This window comes from Manis javanica, chromosome 1, assembly GCF_040802235.1.
Source record: "Manis javanica isolate MJ-LG chromosome 1, MJ_LKY, whole genome shotgun sequence".
Lineage (NCBI taxonomy): Eukaryota > Metazoa > Chordata > Mammalia > Pholidota > Manidae > Manis > Manis javanica.
In genome coordinates, this window is record NC_133156.1 from 73,003,009 (window position 1) to 73,024,694 (window position 21,686).

The 21,686-nt window shown below is 31.6% G+C and overlaps 1 protein-coding gene across 5 annotated transcripts in view; it reads left to right on the top strand.

The window, feature by feature from the left end:
• CHD1 (chromodomain helicase DNA binding protein 1) overlaps positions 1-21,686 on the top strand; it is a 74,262-nt gene that overhangs the window by 47,705 nt on the left and 4,871 nt on the right. For 2 of the 5 annotated variants that reach the window (XM_037011922.2, XM_017665517.3), the window contains exons 20-34: positions 2,370-2,518; positions 2,874-2,970; positions 3,155-3,250; positions 5,051-5,227; positions 7,637-7,797; positions 9,111-9,152; positions 10,273-10,403; positions 11,056-11,194; positions 11,407-11,557; positions 12,496-12,615; positions 13,422-13,550; positions 14,015-14,278; positions 14,956-15,096; positions 19,462-19,640; positions 21,422-21,518. In XM_037011922.2, the coding sequence (XP_036867817.2) occupies positions 2,370-2,518; positions 2,874-2,970; positions 3,155-3,250; positions 5,051-5,227; positions 7,637-7,797; positions 9,111-9,152; positions 10,273-10,403; positions 11,056-11,194; positions 11,407-11,557; positions 12,496-12,615; positions 13,422-13,550; positions 14,015-14,278; positions 14,956-15,096; positions 19,462-19,640; positions 21,422-21,518 (2,073 nt within the window). Of the gene's footprint in view, positions 1-2,369; positions 2,519-2,873; positions 2,971-3,154; positions 3,251-5,050; positions 5,228-7,636; positions 7,798-9,110; positions 9,153-10,272; positions 10,404-11,055; positions 11,195-11,406; positions 11,558-12,495; positions 12,616-13,421; positions 13,551-14,014; positions 14,279-14,955; positions 15,097-19,461; positions 19,641-20,371; positions 21,392-21,421; positions 21,519-21,686 lie in introns of those variants that run through there. The other 3 variants (XM_037011923.2, XM_017665518.3, XM_073233519.1) reach the window with 2 other exon arrangements.

Genomic DNA, 21,686 nt, shown 5'->3' on the forward strand with positions numbered 1-21,686 from the left:
CAACTGTAGAGTACAATGTTTTTTATTCAAATGTATAAACTTTAAAGTATCTTCGTTTGCTAATTTTGACCATTGAAATATATTCTGCTGAGTACATTGTTACCTTTTTGTTAGCCTCATTTTATGATGTGCCTACAAGATTCTCCATGCAAAAGAACCATTCTCATTTTACTGGTTTTGTGCAACTGTCTGGCACAGTTGTAATAGGCCTTGGGAAAAACCATCTGTCATCCTTCTGACGATGCCTTGGTTCTTGGATTTTAATTCATTTACCTCCATCTAATGTAATATTTCTCAAACTTCTCCAAAGCAAGAGATAGCAACAAGCAGCACAAAAAGGTTTAGCACATTTATATTACGTTTTAAACATTTTCTACTGAAAAATATATCCATAACCTTGAACTGAAAATATTTTACCCAAAATTCCCATAAAACAGCCCCAGCAAGAATGTGTCATGCTTTTTCCTGTACTTTTTATACTCTGAAAGAACATTTCATACCCCTAAGTGAAAGGTTGTATTTAGAGTAGTAGTTCTTAACTTCATCAGATCCAATGACCTCTTTTTATACAGCTGTTTTTATTAGCACCGCCTTTTCTACTTTGAAATGGATACATGTAATTTGAGAAGTCATTCTAGTGCCTTAACAGTAATTTAGGTGAAAAGAGAGTTCTTTTCAAATAATACATATTTCCATATATGTGACTATTCTAGGATATAGTGAGTAAGTTTAGATTTGGGAGAATAAGAGCAGGACTTACTCTTCATAAGAAGTACAAAGGAAGAAAAGAGCAGGGGCATATTGGTGCATAAGAATAAAAATTATTGTTGCTTAGATAGTAGCAGACTTATTTGTACATTATAAAAAGAGGGAAAAATTGAAGTAGGGGTAACGACATACCAAGACAATTACAGACTGTCAAAGAGGAGAACTGAGGAAATAATAATATTCTTACAGGTGATTGGGGCCCAGTGTATATATGAAGAGTCAAAATATCCCTAAATTATGAACAAGATGGAGAATAGTGATTAATTGCACTGAATAGATATCTCCTATATTGAAATCTTCAGCAATAGCTAGCTAGACTCAGATTCTATTTATACTACTAAAAGACCTTGGTCACATTTTCTAATAGGTGATGGAAAATAAAGGATACTTCAAAAAAAGATCTGATTAGATAAGATAATATAGGAAGCTGAATGGTAGACCTCTGGAAAGACTATTTGAATAAGATTGCAAAATATGGCAATACAGATTTCTTACCATTATGTTACGTTTTCAAAACATGAAAGGAAAAATATGAAATATGTTTTTGTTAATGATTATAAATAAGGTATTATTTTATTATAGATGAAATATTAAGATTCCTATGCTTCATGTACCTGGCTGTTTTAGTAGTATTTGGTTCTAAATCTGACAAAAGGAGTCTCAGATCTCCTCTTAAATATTTCTGTGCAACAACTACAACATGAGTAGTTGTAGGTGACTAATACAGATGAGTTTTATTGGTGCCACCAATGCCATAAGCATTTGGAAATGGTATCTTTTGATTAAGAGTCCAAATAAAATAATACCCAATTACTTGCCTAGTTACACAATAGTTGCAACCCTAAAAATTTGTGTATATTGTACATTATAAAAATGCCTGTTTATATTAAAATAGGATTTAGCATTAAAGTAATTTTTCAAAGGTCTTTTAAAGTCATTTGGGAGACTCAGGATAATTTTTCATTGTGCTCTTATGTACAGTTTGATGCAGAATATCTAATATCCCAAGTCCCTGTGATGTAAATGCTGATAAGCCCACCTAATCATTAAAAATTTTAAATGATTCCATAAATTTTCAAACTATTCCTATATGGTGGTACTGTTAGATATAGAACTGCTGATCTTAAGAAATTAGATAAAATTACTGCACGTCAACTTTTGTCTGTTTTGGAAGGCTATATTTTATAGCAGAGCTTTGTCATTAACTAGGAGAGTGATTTATAGAATTTTAGATTATGTGGAATGATGAAGTAATAATCATAATTGAGGGAACTAATATCAGGTTGTCAAAAATTTTTAATTTGTCCTTTTTTTCCCAGGTAAAAGATAATTCTAAATTACTGCCATTCCTTTAAAAAAAGAAAGCAAATAAAATCTCCTAACCAAAATATAAGGAAGAACTTACCCTCAAAATAATCTTTAAATTGAGGAAATTTAGCTTTAAACATATTGCTGTATATTTTTTTATTTACATTTTGATTTTTGATCTCTGAATACTTCATACAGGATGAGCTTCAGTCTGTACTCCAGTGTTTGGACACCTCAGATTGGCAAAACAAATCTTAACTACATTTTTTGTTTTATCATGTGTATTTTTACAGGTGAATATTTATCGACTAGTCACAAAGGGATCAGTTGAAGAGGATATTCTTGAAAGGGCTAAAAAGAAGATGGTTTTAGATCATCTTGTGATTCAAAGAATGGACACAACTGGGAAGACAGTGCTACACACTGGTTCTGCCCCCTCAAGGTACTTACCCAAAAATGTCATTTTAGAATCATACTGTACTTTTTTTTCTGAAATGTTGCATATGGTAAGTGGAACATTAAAGTATTATATTTAGTGTTGGCCTTTTTTTTATTTTTTTAACACACTGGAGTACTTTTCTAGTCAAAAACATACATTCACCACTTTAGTTTTGTAATCTTGGTGGAAATCTATCTTCTAGCCTCAAATCCTTTAGTTTCAAAGCAAGTATGCTAATAATACTTTACCTAACTAAATATGTCATGTATCTGTCATAAAGACTGTGTTAACAAAAGTGCTATAAGTGTTTAAATTTTTAAGTATTAGTGTTGAGCATTTTTATTTTTCCTGATTTTAGTTCTACTCCTTTCAATAAAGAAGAGTTATCAGCCATTTTAAAGTTTGGTGCTGAAGAACTTTTTAAGGAACCTGAAGGAGAAGAACAAGAGCCCCAGGTAAAAAAAAAAAAAAAAGACACTTGCCTCAAAATGTGCCATCTTTTAAACTGCATTTAATAAGAATAAAGTATATTTACTTTAGAATATTAAGTATTAAATGTATTTGTTTTATTTATGTTATACTTTAAAATTAAAAATATATCAAAGTATATTTTAAATAAAGGTTTGTTTCTAATTATAGGAAATGGATATAGATGAAATCTTGAAGAGGGCTGAAACTCATGAAAATGAACCAGGCCCTTTAACTGTCGGAGATGAATTGCTTTCCCAGTTCAAGGTAGATTTTCTCTCTTATTTTTTTTTAATATAAATTGAGAGGGACTGATTTCATTTTTGTCAGTGTTTTATTAGTCTCTTCTTTAAGCACAATCAACAAGATAATTTTTAAACAAAAATGTTTAATATTCTTGTCCTAAAGTTTGCTTTTATAGCTTTTCTCCCTTATTCTGACAAATATAAACCAATAAAAACCTGCGTCAAAAAGGTACCAAATCATTTATAAATAATTACAATTAGTGGGATGGGGAGGGCTATAATTTCCTAAGTAGCACCTGACAAGTGCTTGGTGAATAGCATGTCCTCAAATATTTTGGTAAATGAATGAATATGATCTCTTATTTAGATTTCCATGACTGAAGACTTCGCTGAGTTTTATTGGAGTAGTTTTAATCATTAGATTAAGCTTTATCACAACTAGGAAAACTCAAGTAAATCAGTCTGACAAAGGAAGCAATAGACTCCTTTTAATACTTATTAATACACCTGGTTTGGTGAGGGCTGAAAGGTTGCAAGGAGTCCTTAAGCAACACAAGTCGGCTGTGTATATATACAACCATATAGAGTAAGTTGTGAATTGTTTGCTATAAAGTAGGTTCCTCTGAATATTAGCCATTCTCCATGAACTGAGGTTTTTTAAGAATCAATTCAGTTTGTATCATTTGTTCATTCAAATATTATTGAACACCTACAATGTGCTATGCACAGGAGCACAACAATGAATAAAAACCTTTGTAATTTTAATGGGTCACTGGCTGCAATGTGGAGGATGTACTGTAGTGGGGCAAAAATTGAAGCAGGGAAATAAATGAGAAGACTTTCAGTAATACTGGTAAGAGATCAAGATTTCTGGGAGACACTTCCTCTGGATATGATTTAATTAACTCTTCTTTACATTAAGTTAATACTATATGCTTTTACTTTGACTAATAGGCAATTTGAAAAAAGTCACTGGTAAGTTATAGTAATAATATACAGTCAATATAGATTATTTTTATACCAGTGAGTTAATAACTCATATACAGCTAGCTGGCTTTAAGGCTGTCATCACATTTGAAGTAACAGACATGAGAATAAACTGTATTTTCAGCCCCATTCCTTCTGTAGCATAAGCATAGCTTTCTTGTCTTAATCATTTATCTATAAGGTTTATTTAATGTACTAGTATTAGCAGTTAGCTATAATGACTTTCTATGAAACAGCCTCTTCAGTTTCTTAAATGTATTATTTAATCCTCACAAATGTTAGTGTGCTGTTAATTATCCCTTTTTTCTAGAGAATAAGAAAGCAGAGCTTAGGAAATGTAAATATTGTATCTTGTCAGTAGCTTATTAGCTACTATTTTTATTGTCATAAAAAAATAAGAGTATTGGATTGTTTTGCAGCACTTATAGTTTTTATTTTGTAGATTAGATTTGTTATTAAGGTAGTTAATGGCTGGTGTGGTAATTCTTTTAGAAGGTGCTTTAGTGTGCTACTACTATAAGTTACTTTGTTGTTATTCTGTGGAATTTACTTTAGTTCTGTTGTAATCGTTTTGTTAAGCAGCAGAGCAAAACAGAATCATTCCTGGAAGAGAGCTTATAAGTCTTGGTTTGATGCACTTTGACCTAATGAAAGAAGGACCTTAGTTTAGCAATCATACTTGGTTTGATCCCTATTCATATTCATTATCCTGAGGATATTTAAATTTTATTGTCTTATTCTGGTATGCCAGCTTCCTCCCTGCTAAAAAAAGAAAAATATAATTTAAGGAGGAGTTCTCTGATGCTTATTCTGTTAAAATTCTGGAACTTACCAGGTTGCCAACTTTTCAAATATGGATGAAGATGACATTGAGTTGGAACCTGAAAGAAATTCAAAGAATTGGGAAGAAATCATTCCAGAAGATCAAAGAAGACGATTAGAAGAGGAAGAAAGACAAAAGGAACTTGAAGAAATTTATATGCTCCCAAGAATGAGAAACTGTGCCAAACAGGTGACTTTTTTAAATTTAAAAAGATATTTCTGTAATGTAAGAGTATTCACAATTGAACTGATCTTTTAATTAGAAATACTGGTCCATACATAGTTTTCTTGTAATGTCTTCATGTGATTTGATAATGTTGGCCTCATGAAGTGAGTTGGAAAGTGTTCCCACCTCTGTATTTGGGAAGAGTTTGTGTAGAATTGTTAATTATTTCTTGGTTAAATGTTTGGCAGTATTTGTCAGGGAAACCATCTGGGCCTGTAGTTCTCTTTGTTAGAAGGTCTTTTTAACTGTAACTTCAGTTTATCTTATAAATACAGAACAATTCAAAATGCCTATTTCTTGAGTGTGGGAGTTTTGTTTCTTTCTAGGAATTTGTTTTATCTGTTGTTGAATTATGGACCTAAAGTTATTCATAATATCCCCTGAAGAACCACTTTTTGGTTCCATTGATCTCTGTTCTTCTTTCTTTTTGCTTTTCCTTTCATTTGCTCTTCTTTTTTTAGTGTCTTAAGGTATAATCTTAGACTACAGAATCAAGGTCCTCCTTTACTACTAATATCAGCATTAATACTACAAGTTTACCTTTAGGCACTACCTTTTCTGAATCTCCTAAATTTTTATCAGTTGTTTCCATTTTCATTCATTTCAAAATATTTCTCGTGTGACTTCCTCTTTACCCATAGGTATTTTTTTGTAAGAAATATGTTTAATTTCCAAATATTTGGGATATTTTCCAACTACCTTCCTTACTAATCCCTGGTTTAATTCTGTCATGGTCAGAAACCATCCCTTGTGTGAGTTGAGTTTTTAAAAATTTGTTGATGTTTATTTTATGGCCTAAATTAACAAACTGTTAAACTTTTAAGTGAGTAACAATGCCATGCTAAGCTACATTGGATTCTGTTGCAAAAGGAAAAAACAGTACTAGATTTTTTGGCATTAACTTTTGTTTTTTAGAATATTACACTACAAGATTATTTGTCTTGAATACTGAGTTTTTTGGTGCCTCCTTCAATTTTGACTGAGGCAAACTAGGGACTTGCCTAATCCCTCTCCTGCTACCTTTCTCTAGAAGTAGAGTTTTTGGTTTTCTTTTTCTTCTCCTACCTCCATATTAGGTCTTTGGATCTGACAAGGCTTCCTGCTTGTCTGTTCAGTGGTGACTATTGCCTTTCTCCAGGCCTGTACCATGAAGGAAAATGTTCTCTAATCTTCTCCCTGCTTCCAGTCTTTCTCATGAGCACCTGGTGGAGGTTTGTGGAGAAGCACCTGAGAGTGGGTGCAGGTCCTCCCTGTGTCTTTGGTTCCCAGGGATCCTATGCTTTTATGGTAGCTCACACCCACCCTTTAGCAAATTTTAGCTAAATTCCCTATATCTGCTTATATGATACTTGATGTCCACTATTCTTGTTCTTCACAAGTGAGCCAGTGTTGGAGTCCCACCTCTTCTTACAAAGTGCTATATTTCTTTATATTTTAGATGACTAGATAGCCTTGTGATTTTGATACATTTAAGAAAAGTTTTTATTTTGTAGATTAGATTTGTTATTAAGGTAGGAGCAGCCCTCCAACAATCTGTCCACCCAGAGATACTATTAGTAATTATATTATGGTATACATAACTCTGATACTTTAAAAATATATCAATTGCCAAATTTAATTGGAGGCATATTAATTTAGAACTTGCTTTCTTCCCTTTGACAGTATATAATGTATGTTAATTATTCTATTGCACAGTTTTTAGTGGCATCTCAGCTTTCCTTTGTAATATTTTGTCCAGTCTCTTTTCAATAAACATTTAGATTTTTTGCCTTTCTTTAAACACTTTTATGATCTAAATGACTTTTGGCCAGTGTTCCTTCATGTTCTCTCATCTTAGGACAAAATGCCTAGGAGTGATGTTGCTGAGTCAGCAGAATGGTCTTTTTTTTTTTTTTTTTTTAAGGCTTTTGATATAACTGCCAAATTGCCCTCTGTTCCACTTTAAATATCCACCAGAGGTGTAAGACTGTCGTTCTTCTGTACCATCACCAATATTGGCTATTTTTGCATAGTCTAATATTGATTAAGTTGATGGATTAAAAAAAGAACTGCACTTCATTGTTATGTTCATTTGCATTTAAAAAAATTTACCAGTGAGGTTGTTTAATTCTTTTACTTGATCAGTTGCTTGTCAATATCCTTTCTTATATTTTTACAAAAGGGCAGTGGGTGTTTTCCTACTGATTTATAAGAATGCTTTATATATTGAGACTATTAATAACTGTGTCATTAGCATTTTTCTCTATTTGCTTTTTAATTTTGTTTATAGAGAAATTTTGACATATAGAAGAACATTTAAAGTATTTTCTTTGCCCTTACAACAGAAGCCTTCTTTACTGTAAACTTGGTTCAATTTTTATTTTCCTATTCCAGATTAGTTTCAATGGAAGTGAAGGGAGGCGTAGTAGAAGTAGGAGATACTCTGGATCTGATAGTGATTCTGTCTCAGAAAGGAAGAGTCCAAAGAAACGTGGAAGGCCACGGACTATCCCTCGGGAGAATATTAAAGGATTTAGTGATGCAGAAATTCGGCGGTAAGATGACATAAGACCATTTTACTTCAACTTGCTTTTATTAGAGGATGAAATTAAAATACAGAAATCTCATAATTTTCAAAAATAAAGTCAAAGTTTTAGAGGAGGCAAATATGTATGATAATTGTGTAGGGATTGGGTAGTTCTGCTTTGGGATATTAATTGTAGCTATGAAAAAATAGAAGTTTGGTATCTAATGTTTGCATATTATTTAATTATTGTTAGTCTGTTTAGACTGCAAAATTTTTCTGGTTTTATTATGTGGCTCAGAATAGTGGCCCTTTTGAAAATGAATGTATATTTGAATACATTAGGTTTATTTAAAAAAAAGTCACACCACATTTATGCCTCTCAGAATTACTATTTTTATTGGGAATAATTTAGTTCCATATTTTTCTAGTTTTTGAACACTGAGGTGATTTGCTTTTTTGAGAGTAACTATGTTAAAAATATTTCTGATATGTCCAAGTGGGAACTGAGGTAAGATTGGCCATACAGGATTAATTGTTTTTTCTTTCAGAAATGTTTGTTTGTATATACAAATTTATTTAAGAAGAATGAGATGCAGCTTACTTTTGTTTATGCAATATTTTTGCTTATGAAATTTGTGAAAAAGTTATTCATTGTTAAATTTTTCTTTCAAGCCATTGTAACTCTTTTCTTTTAAATCACAGACCTTACCAGTAAAGTTCTTCTTCATTCTTTCTACCAGAAAAGTAAACATATTGTTAGATTTTATTAAGGGTACTTTTATGACCACCTGATTTGCTGCACTTTCTATCTTTAGTTGAAGAGGCATTTCAACATCTAATTTTCCTGGGTATTTTCCCTCAACCATCAACCATCAACCATTTGGGTAGTTTTGTTCTTAAGTAAAATTTTTATTTTCCATTGCTGATTTAATACCATTCATCTTCTGAATTAAAGCTATATTCAGTGGTTTTATCAACACTTGGGATGTAAGGAGATGTAATATGATTGATAACTCTGGAGACACTTCATGGTAGCCTTGAATCTTTTTTGTCTTTTGAAAATAATAAAGTAATTTCTAAAATAAAATTTAGCTTCTCTTGTTTTATTTATATTGGCTTCTAAACATCATTGTGGGTATTAAAGTATGTCTTGTTTTACTTGGTATATCTTAATGTTTTAACATTTTTGTTTCTAGCATAGTTTATTTTTGTTAGTAACAGTGCCTTGAATTAATTTTTACACTAACAAATATTTTCTTATTTCTCTATATTTATAAATACATCTATCTTTTAATGGACAGTGAAGCCCACACTTAAAACTAAACGATTATTCTCTGTTAGGTTTATCAAGAGTTACAAGAAATTTGGTGGCCCTCTGGAAAGGTAAATACGTTTGCCATTCTCAGAATTATAGAATGTGTTACATGCTACCAGCTTTATTTATGTTAATATTCATAAAAGTTTAGCTACTTTGTTAAAATGTGGCTCAGAATAGTGGCCCTTTTGAGTAATTAATGTATATTTCAATACATTCGGTTTATTTTTTAAGTTAGGGCATTTACAAAGTTAATCTGTAGAAAGCAAATTTCAAACAGATTTTTAAAATATTTTTGTAATATCCTTAATACTTTTCCTTAAAATTTTATCTACAAAGTTTTCTATAAAATACTTTTCATTTTTCAAATGTTTTATCTTTTTCATCACAAACTTAACAAAACAGCAAATTCATCCATAGAGAAACCTAGTTGCTAACCTAGTATTCTGACTTAAAGACCAGTTCTATTTTCCCTTACTAGAGAAAGTTTCCTTAAGTTTCCTTAATTACAGCTTCTTTTATACAAACTATTAAAAATCAAAGTGTCAAGACAGTTTTTTTAAGTTATCTGTTAATCTTACTAAGTGTTGGTGATTTGAGTATTCTTTGTCCTTTGTTATAGGAAAACTCACTCTGGATGTAGAGTGGCAAAGATTAAAATAGGTTTAATTCTGTTTTTCCTCCCAAAAACCCCATCTTAAAATAGAGATTTTTCTGTTTTGAAATGACTTGCCTGAAATACTTGCATAATTATTTTAGATGATGAAAAACTGTTTGAACATTAATCATTATTCATATTATCTATAAAGTGCATAGTAACAAAAAATTACAGAATTTTACTTATAACCTTTTTCATTTGTAATGGTCGTAATGCTTAACCACTTCCTTTTGAACTCAAGATTTGATCAGTTCTGAAGAGCTTTCACCGAATTATTAAATATTCTTCATATTTGGAGCATACATTTGCTCTTTAAAGAACTGGTTAACTTTATTATTATTCCTGAGTATATAAATGAATTGTTTCTCCACCAAATCTTCCTGGTTTTTATATATCTCATAACAGTTGTGTGAACTAGAATTTGTAGGGCATGCAAATGACTTGTAGAGCTTAAGAGAGTAAAATTTAGTCTATCTCACATGGCACCACTTTATTCTGCATATTTACCTGAAAACTGTATTATTTTTCAGATTAGATGCAATTGCTCGAGATGCTGAATTAGTTGATAAGTCAGAGACAGACCTCAGACGACTAGGAGAATTGGTACATAATGGTTGCATTAAAGCTTTAAAGGATAATTCTTCAGGAACGGAAAGAACAGGTAATACTAAAATGAGAGCAGTTTAAAGAGAGGTAAATGGAAGTTTGAAAATGTAATAGTTAGGTAGGTATTATATCTTAAGAAAAGATGCTTTATAAAACAAAGCAAGGCCAATCCTAGGCAGTAGGAAATGGGGAACAGAATTGTACTCTTGAAGGCAATAGAGTCTATCTGCGTGGGAGGTAACCTCAGAAATTACTGCCTTTTGTAAAATACTTTCAGTATGGATGCCTGGGAAAGTTATCAAAGATATCCACATATTGGTACTGTTTTTTGGTCATAGTTATTACTTCATTAATGCTTATTTTGCAATTCATCTACCTAACAAAAATATTTAGATAAGATTTAGTAATCTGTTATACTGAAAAATCATACTAGTACTGTTCTTTAGAGGCTGACAGTATTAATAGACCAATATATCTTGTGCAGTTGATAGAACAATTATGTGAAGTGCTTTTTGTGAATCTACATCTGCAATATTATAATCACTAGTATGTATTGAAAGATTTTGTGAAATTTATGGTTTAACAGCAACTCCCCCCTCTAATAAAACATAAATAAGTAATACTTAACTATGTAAGTAACAGCATGTGTTGCTTTGTATTTTGTAGACTTATATACTTTATACTTTATTATTATTTTTTTAATTAAGGTGGTAGACTTGGAAAAATGAAGGGCCCAACATTCCGAATATCAGGAGTACAGGTGAATGCCAAGCTGGTCATCTCCCATGAAGAAGAATTAATACCATTGCACAAATCCATTCCTTCAGATCCAGAAGAAAGAAAACAGTGAGTTGTTTACTTCTTCCATTGTAAAATACTTGTTTTATTCAGTAACTTGGGTATGAAGTTATGTAAAAAGGGTTATATGTCATTGGTTAGTTTGAATTAAATATTTTTTAAAATAGGATATTTTGAAATTCTAATGACTCATAATGTTTTTCAAAATTAATTTTTAATAAGCAGTTATAAACTTGAAAGTGCTGTCTTCTTAATTCTAGATATACTATCCCATGCCATACAAAGCCAGCTCATTTTGATATAGACTGGGGCAAAGAAGATGATTCCAATTTGTTGATCGGTATCTATGAGTATGGATATGGAAGCTGGGAAATGATTAAAATGGATCCTGATCTCAGTCTAACACACAAGGTACTTATATTTTTTTAAATCTCTTAACAGTTAATGTTGAGTTTAATTTTTGCCTTTAAATTATGTTAGGAAATAAAAACTGGGAGTCAGGAATCTGGTTTTCATGAAGAGATTGAATTTAAATGATCTCTGAAATACCGCTTTACTTCTGAAATTATATTTTAGTTATTAAAACATAGTTGTATTTTTCTTCATATTATTAGGCTAAAGGTAAATTTCTCAGTCCATCATTACATTATTCAAGGACAAAAAAGAGTTCTGCCCTCTAATATACTTTTTTTAATATCAAATAATGTTTTAGAGTTTTGGATGATTTGATGCTACCACACCAGCTAAAATCCCTTCTTTGCCTAGAATGGAAAACACTGGAAACATTGCCTTATTCCTATCATTTGATTTATATTTTTGTATTTTATTTCTTCATTGACAAATGGGAACCTTCAGGTATTGGTGTGTTGTCCTTTGCTACTGTGGAGCAAAACAAAATGGCTTAAATTCCCACTGTAGGAATTTCCCTACAGTGCGTGCTTTGGGTCAGCTTATAAATGGATGATAGTTTGCATTCTAGGAACTTTTGTAGACTTATTGTTAAATATACTGTTAGTGAGAGAGGAAAGAAACCTAATACTGTAAGGTGTAACAATACCAGATGTTAAATACACTATTGTATATTGGAAAGAAATATCTAACCTCACACTTTGTATTCTCATTGTGAATGGAAGGATTTGTTTTCTCATGTGTTTATTCAGAATTCATTCCCAAGAAACTAATTCTTTGGCTGTGGCATAGGTATAAAAATATATTTTGCATTCTAAGTTATTTATTCCCCAAAATTTTAAGAATTGTAACTTGTTAGTGGATTGTATTTGTTTTAAGTTGGTAAGCATTTTTAGCCAGTAAGTTTCTCGTGAAGATAACCTGAAAAAATTGCTTTTCAGATTCTTCCAGACGATCCTGATAAAAAACCACAAGCAAAACAGTTGCAGACACGTGCAGACTACCTCATCAAATTACTTAAAGATTTTGCAAGAAAAGAAGCTCAGAGACTTTCTGGTGCAGTAAGTTAAAATTCGGATGCTTAAGAGCAGTTAACTCTTCAGTAAGACAAATCTTGTTTATTAATCACCCTAGAGATCTGTGGTTAATAGGAGCTGAAAGTGTATTTTTCTGTAATTTAGTAGTTTTATTTGACTGTGGTAGTGTTTTACCTTAAATTATCTCAGCATTCACGATAAAACTGGCAAGTCAGACCTTTCAGAAATTAGGTCATTTTTTTCATTAGTATTTGGAGAGGAAACAGGGTAACTTGCTTAGAGTGGAGTACCTTTTGAGAGGTTATGTGTCCATTACTGTTTTATTTGGAGACATTGTGGAGCTTAAGGGACAGCATTAAAGATCACTGAACTTATTTATGAGGAGGATCGAAAAAAGTGGGAAGACACTGAAAAAAAAAAGACGATTGGAAACTAAAACTAAAGCAATCTTTAGAAGTTTTACCAATGACCATGATGTCAATAACTACTTATGTACTGTTAAAAATAATTTTCTAGTGCTATCTCTGGTAGCATTGACTTTAGTTAAAGATACCAAGCAAGGTGAAAAATCCTCCTGTTTCTACTTGTACTTCTCTCTAATTCTTTTTTTTTTTTTTAAGAATTATTAATTATTGTTGGTTAGCATTTATTCACAAAAATAGTGAAACTAACTCATTAAGTTACATATCACTTTTGTTGTCTAAGATTGGTGTAGCTTATTACTAACAGACTCAGGGCTGGTTCTTTTAGCTTTTTAGATTTAGTATTTGAAGTTTTATTTTTTTAATAGAATCTATGAAGTTGGTTAGAATAAAAATAATTACTTCTAGGGAGGTTTAAAGAAGAGAAAAGCAAGAACTAAGAAGAATAAAGCAATAAAGTCTGTAAAAGTGAAAGAGGACATAAAGAGTGATTCTTCTCCCCTGCCCTCAGAACAGTCTGATGAAGATGATGATAAGGTAAGAATGTGTTTTAGAAAAGCAGCCTGTTAAATAAAAAGGGAACATATCTGTTTTAGTATACTTAACATTTGAAATTTGAACGATGGCCTTAATTTTCACTTTTAGGTAAAAGTGAAGTTCTTTTTTATAGTTCATTACAGTTTCCTTTACAGAACAGAATTCTACCCATCCATTAGAATACAGTATATCAGTAGAGGGCTAGAGCAAAGGTCCTTCCTTTTCAAACATTTTCCGTTTGAATGAAGTTCTGTCTCCTTTAATTTCATTATGAATTTTTGAATAGGACTAGGCTAGCTTATTAGTCTTTAGGAAGGTGAATATTGCATGTAACATTATCAATGGGATTCTTGGTTATTTCTTTCAGAATCCACATACATGCAGTCCATAGTCATGCAAATGAAAGAAATTAGTCTTTGTCAAGATTTGGTTAGTAATACATTGGCCATACTTGCACTTTCCAGGATGAGATCACTTCTGTGAAACATCCAAATAAAAAAATTAAAACAGAAAGAGACAGTGAAGAAAAACCTGAGCCAGATGTTTCTTTAAAGAAGGAAACAGAAGAAAAGAGGGAAACAAAAGAAAAGGAGAATAAAAGAGAACATAAAAGGGAGATAAAAGAAAAAGAGATTAAGAAAGATATAAAGGAAAAAGATTTTAAAGAAAAAAGAGAAAACAAAGTAAAAGAAGCTATGCAGAAAGAAAAAGACATAAAGGAAGAAAAGGTATGCAAATCATAATTTAAAATTTAGAAAGTGACACAACAGCATATTTACATTTTAGGAAAATAAATTGCCTGTCAGCCCAAAGTAGTCTCAATAACTAAGTTCTTCAAAAATACATGTGTAGAGGAAGAAGTAGGTTTGGATTCTGTTTGAAGTGCCTTACCTATATAGGGTAACATTACAGAGTAGCTTTATTTGGGGGAAAGATAAAATAGATAATATTGAATGTAAATAATTAATTGTAGAGTAAAATGAGACAGTATAGTTAACCCTTGAATAATACAGGTTTGAACTGCATGAGTTCACTCTTTTACATGGATTATTTTTCAATAAATAGTTGGAGATTTTTCTTGGAAATTGTGACAATTTGAAAAACATTTTCTTTTCTCGAGCTTACTTATGATAAGAATATAAGAATATAATACATGATACATATAAAATGCAAAATATGTGTTAATTGACTTATTGGTAAGTCTTCAGTCATTAGTCAGCTATTAGTAATAGTTAAATTTTTGAAAGTCAGAAGCTACAAATGGACTTTCAGCTGCACAGTGGGCAGTGCTTCTAACCCCCATGCTGTTCAAGGGTCAAATTGTAATTGTCTTTGAAGTGTTAATCATTTTGCCTTTGTTGCTGCTGGGTTTTTGCTTTTATTTTATTTTATCTTTTTTCTTCAGCTAAGCGAATCTAAGTCTGATGGCAAAGAAAGATCCAAGAAATCTTCAGTGTCAGATGCTCCAGTTCATATCACTGCAAGTGGTGAACCAGTTCCCATATCTGAAGAATCTGAAGAGCTGGATCAGAAGACATTCAGCATTGTAAGTAGCAGACTTTCTTGCTATTGGTAATAATTTATGTAACATTTTATTTAAATTATAGTTTCATCTTTTAGAGCCTTTAATTCAGAAATGTGTTTGGTAATACTGCAGTTCAGATTGATAAAAACAGTAGATTTAAAATTGTAAAGGTGTCTTAAATTTAGAATCAACTTGGAAAAATTTCTTAGTAAGTTAAAGACTTTAAGGAGAGGTATTTAGGGAATACATAAAGTGAATTTTTTTCCTCCAACTTCAGAATGTTAAACTTTTCAATTTCTGAACGTATTACCTATATACCAGTGCTTCTCATCTACAGTGAAGGATTAGCTTCTTTTCCAGTCTTTTACAGACCCATATTTTTAGGAAAAAAAAATTAAAAAAGTGAAATGTTTCACTAGAAAAATGAAAATAAGAAAAATTAAGTACAAAATATAAGCCCCAATGTTTATTACTAGAATCAGTAGACATAAAATTATATAGCCAAATTGATACAAAGTTTCTAAAATGTCTGTACCTATCCCATTGTAGATTAGCAAAGGTTCATAGATCATACTTTGAGTATCACTGATCTGAAATCCACTGTTTTAACATGGCTAACATACTTTTATGTTCATCAAAGTAAGAGAGAATCTATCTTGGCCTTCTGCCAAAGGGTTCATTTACTGGATATAATCAGGAACCCAAAGTGGTCTGAACTGTGCAATTAATTGTGATGAAATTTTGAAGAAAATTTTTGCTTTGTGGGAAAGCAGTATGTATGTTTGTCTAGTGGTTAAGTATGCTGGCTCTCTGGAGCCAGAGTGCTGCTGTTAGGCAAGTATGAAGATTAAATGAGTTGATACATGCAGTTTTCAGAGCAATGCTCTGCATAAAAAATTGGTAGTGGTTGTGGTGGGTGTTAGGGAATTCAGACATGGCAGCAGGTTGACAGATGATTAAGAAAGTCCAGATACAGAGCAAACTCAGGAAGGAGTAAAATTTTAGAGTAAAAAAGACCGAATAATATTAAACAGTTGTACATGGTATGTGTGTGTCTATATATGTATACTTAACAGGTAGCAACTGAAGGGGAAATGTATATATAGTCTGGTGTGTAAATATGTCATATGTATATACATTTATAGTGTGCACAAATATACATAAATACTTATTCATATAAGAACATTTTGTCTTCAGGTATTTCTAGAATCTGGATCTTTTAACACTTTTGGAGCTATTAACATACTTTTGTCACTACTTAGACATAATGTAAAGAGAGTTTTATTACTGATACTAATTAAATGTTATACTTGAAAGATGGAAATTTTCACCTAAAATTGTTTGTTTGACCTAGTATGCCATTCTAGATCCCCAGCTCACCTTTTTGTCCCACTTTCTCCTATTCTGTGCCCTAATGCATGTTGATTAATAAACCCATTTATTCCCTATAGATCCATGATATACCTTAATATAGCCTCAGATAATTTTCATGTTCTTTAAATATAATAGTTCCTACCACAACTTTCTTGTCTTCCTCACTTTTGGCTATTGGCATTCCTCTGATCTCTGAGAATATTAGGGACATCCAAATATAAGCTGCTTCTTTCATCTTATTTATTCAAACACATATCTTATCTGTACTTTCATATTTATCTCTACTCCAGGTTCACATGCTGGGATTTCATGACAACTTTCTAAAGCTAACCTTTTTATTTGTGACCTAAGTCTTAATCGAGCCTCTTTACCCATTTTCCCTGGGGGAAGTGATAGTATGTGTTTGCTTTTCTGAGGTGAAAACATTAAATTCTTCAGCTGCTTCCCCTGCTGTACCTTTTCCATTACTGAGTTAGGTAAAATCTCAGCTCTTGCTTCTTATCTTTGCCCACATTTTCTAGTTAGCCTTCTGACTTATTCGTAGAACTGCTGAGTGGAGAATTCTGTTATGTCCAATGCATGAATTTCTTCTCCATTAACTTTCATAAGTGATCTTAAAATTAAAATCTCTTGTATTGTGGAGAAGAAAAAATGGAATAGTTCTAAACATAGACTCTAGAGCCAGACTTCTGAGCTTCCATGGTTAGGATCTTACTGCTATATAAATTTTACTTGGAAATAGCTCTAATTATTAAGAAATTAAGTGGCCATTTCTCAGTCTTCATTTTCTCTGACATCTTTGCCACATTTGACACCTCTTGATCTTCCTTGTATCTTAATTGATTTGTCTTCCTAAATATCAGTATAATTCAACAAAGTACAGAGTTTGAGGTCATACCTGGGTTTGACAGATGTATTTCATTCTAAGGTTCAATTTCTTCGAGAAAATAGAATAAATAGTATTGTGAAGGTCTATTGTCAGAATCAAATGTGGTGTATTTAGCTGCAGTGCACAGCCTCTGGTACCTAATAAGGGCTTTATAAATATTAGTTATCATTGCTTCAGTCCCCATCTTCAGGCCTTGGCCTTAGTTTAGATTTTAGTCATCGGTTCTTTTTTCTCCACTACATTCAGTCAATGAGCAAATCATATTGGTACCACACTGGTTCAAGCCACAGCCACCTCTTTCCTGGATTAGTTGAATAGCTTCATAGCTGTTCTCACTACTTCTACCCTTCCCTTTTTCATACCCTTTTGATACCTCAATTTGTACTGTACACAGCAACCAGAGTGGTAGTGTCTGTTACAGGGATAATAAAATCACTCCATATTACTTTTCTGCTTAAAAACCTTCATAACAGTAGTCTAAAAGATAAAATGTCTGGTGTGCTCCCATAATCTCTTGCTACTTACCTCACTCACTCGGTTCCAGCCACAATGGCATTTTTATTTTTCCCTTGAATATGTCAAACAAGTTTTAGGATATTTGTACTTGATCTTGCTTTAAATGTCATAATCCTTTATTTTCTTTAGATGTCAATTCAAACATCATCCTTCTCTAAAATCCTATATAAAGTAGAAAGCTCCCAGCTTTTTCTTGCTTTATTTTTCTTAGTCACATTTGTCACCACTTAACGTACTATGTCTTGTTTACTTATTGGCTCTCTCCTCCTGCTAGAATACAGGTTTCATAAAGGCAGGGTCTCTCTCTTATTTACTGCTCTATTTCCTGGGTCTAGTGCAATGCTTAGAACATAGTATGCACTCAGATTACATATGCTGAATAAGTAATTTTCTAGCAGAATATAAACTACCAAAATTGAACAAGAAACAGGGAATATATAAAACAGGTTTAAATATCAGTGAAAATTAGAAAAAGAAAATTAGAAAAGAAAATTAGAAAAAAAAGAATTTTTTTTTCCCTTTTTAAAAAAAAGACATCAGGCCTGACTGAATTCTGCTTTATGTACTCTTTAGTATATAATTCCAATATTATTTAAATTATTCTTGGCAAAAGTTGGAAAATTTCCTGAATGATTTGGACAGTTAGGTTAGTAAACAGAATGAAGTACTCAGACACAAATTCACACATATATGGACACTTAATTTTACAATAAGAGTGGTTCTTCACAGCAGTAATATGAGGATTTCTATTTTAAAATAAATGGCGTTATATCAACTAAATATACTGTCTGTACTAGATACATCCTTATATTTCTAGAATCAAACCAAGTTGCTACTTGTGGATATAATTATTGTTAGTTTTAAATTTATTTTCACATTTATATACATAAATAAAATATATCCACAATTTGCTTTCTTAGTAATATTTTCTTCTTGTTTTGGTATAAAATAAACTTTTACTACACAAATTGGATTTTGAAATGTATAATTCTTGATATAGCATTCTTTTGTTAGCCTGCTCGTGATACATATGTAGGCTAAGGAAAAGGCTGGTGTCTGTCAACTGCCACTGACTCCCTGACTACGCAAAATATCATAGTACCAAAATTAATCATTAACTATTTTGTTTTGTCCCAAAGATTTAGAAGGACAGTTTATACTTGTAGCTATATTGCTTTTACTAGTTTTGCCAGTAATTTTATTACATAAAGAGCCTTACTTTTTTACATTACATTCTGTATTATAGTGAATATAGGATATTAAATTATACTTTGAAAGATTTTATTATCGTTCAACATGTGTTTAAGACTGCTTAAAAGGTAGTATAAAGAGGACTGCTGTAGTATAAAAAGGAAACATTTCTACAGAAGGTAAGCAAAATCCAAAGCTTTTACTTACACAAAGATTGATTGTAAGTAATGGAAAATCTTGCTTTCTGAAGAAAATGTGAGGGGAAAAGTTCCTGATACTAAGAGCTATTAAATGAGATTTGATGCTTTTTTTTAGCATCAGACAATGCTGTATTTACTCATGTAATTACCATTGAAGGAAATTGTTTGCTGAATTCATGTTTTTGATTCATCTATTTATGTCCTTATTTTTTAAAGTGTAAAGAAAGAATGAGGCCTGTCAAAGCAGCTCTGAAACAACTTGATAGGCCTGAGAAAGGCCTGTCAGAAAGAGAACAACTGGAGCATACTAGACAGTGTTTAATAAAAATTGGAGACCATATCACAGAATGTCTGAAAGAGTATTCAAACCCTGAGCAAATTAAGCAATGGAGAAAGTAAGTGATATACTTTTCATTTTGTAATTTTGTAACCATGTTTCATCTCTTCTATTTCAGTTTATTTTTCTACTTCTGAAGTTTAGGTAACAAATACTGTCTAAAGAGTTGACCTGTGGATAATTGTTTTTATTTTTTTCCTTTAACTTTAAAGCTTTTTATCTGTGAGTGATCAGTTAATTATGCATCATGATAAACTACAGGTGGCATTAAACAAGAACTAGTAAAAGCTATTTCATTAAAATTCAGATTGTTTTATTTTTTTAATCTCTGCAAGTCACCAAATTATCTCAGTAGTATCTGTAGAAATTGGTATGCCAAATAAATTTAGCAACTCATCTTCTGGGTATGAGCATAAAACCTTGTAAAAATTAATATCCTCAAGCATTGTAAGATGCAGACTTCTAATTTCCCCTTTATTTTAGAAGCAGCAGTAGCACAGTTGATCTTAAAATTATAGATCTGAGCTGCTATAATACTATTACACAAATCACTTAATAATTTTACCAAATCCAGGTCAGAGTTATGCCAAATCACTAGACAAGTTAGAAAAAAAAAAATTGACTATACAGTCATTCCTATCAGTATATTAGTCTACTGATTTCCTTGTTATATGCAGTGCCAGCTATACATCAAAACAAAAACTGTGATGACATATTTCTGAAGGAATGATGACCATTATACTAAAGTTTTAAAAAAAAACACTATTCTTGTTCTCTTCTTAAATTCAGCCAGGACCCATTTTTTAGAAGATAAGAAGTTGATCATGGTCACTAGGCTCTTGAAACATGTAAAACTGAATTATCATGCCTAAAGAAACTGAAGCCATTCATGGACAATAACAACATCCTGAAGTCATGTGCTTAGAATGCCACAGAATGATCACTGGGGTTTGCATCAGAAGAATGCTTCATCCCTATCTTGGCTGATTTTTGGCTTTGTGAGCCTGAACAGTTAGTTACCAATATCTCTAAGCTTCGCAGTATGAACATCTGTAAAATGGCAACATCTGTACTTAAAGCCTTTTGTAAAGCATAAGGCACTACTTTTTTCAATTATTGAATGATAATACAATACATTATGAGAAATGAGGCAATAAAATAATCTTAAGTAATGTACTCAGTGTCTCACTTAATCTTTTACTTACGGTTGGAATATATATACTGGAGCTTTAATGCTTTCTTTAAATACCATGAAACAGAATTATTCCATCCTTTTCAAGTTCATTCAATTCATGATCATCCCCAAAGCACAGAGCCATAGAACAGGAGGAACACAGTGAAGTTCAATTATATATATTAGGCTTAAATGGGAATAGAGCCAAATTCTCTTTTTCTTTTCAAGATGCAAAATTCAATTTTGTCTGTCAATGGCTCCAAACGTTTCTTTTTAATGCATTAGTTAGCACCCTTCTTTCACAAGCTTAATCTGTATCATTTAGTGGTATCTTTACTCAGACTACTAAGTAGCTAGTTCTAGTTCTTTTTATACCTTATCTGAATTATAATGAGTCCCTTCCTGACTTCACATCTCTTTGATTTCAAATTAGGATTAATCACTTCATTTCACTCCAAATACTATAAAATGAAGGTGTTTGGAAGGGAAGTAAAACTTAGTAATGTTTAGTTTTATTTAGAGTCTTAACCATACATGAAGTTGTGAAAAAATGCTAGAAATAATCTCTTTAGACTTTGTTCCATACAGGGCTAAGTATGTATGTTGCTGTCAAGATGCAAAAGGTTCTGTGAAAAACCAGACTAATTCACCTTTTCTTCTTCTAGAAACCTGTGGATTTTTGTATCTAAGTTTACTGAGTTTGATGCAAGAAAATTACATAAATTATATAAGCATGCTATTAAAAAACGGCAGGAATCTCAGGTAAATTAATGCATCATATTTTTTATTTATGTTATTAAAAATGAGACATTTTGCCTTAAAGAAGAATTCAGTTGATAAATATAGAAGGATAAAGGAAACAGAAAATAACTATTAGAGCACCACAATAAAAATTGTTGCAGGTAAGATTCTCTGAAGAAAGCTATAATT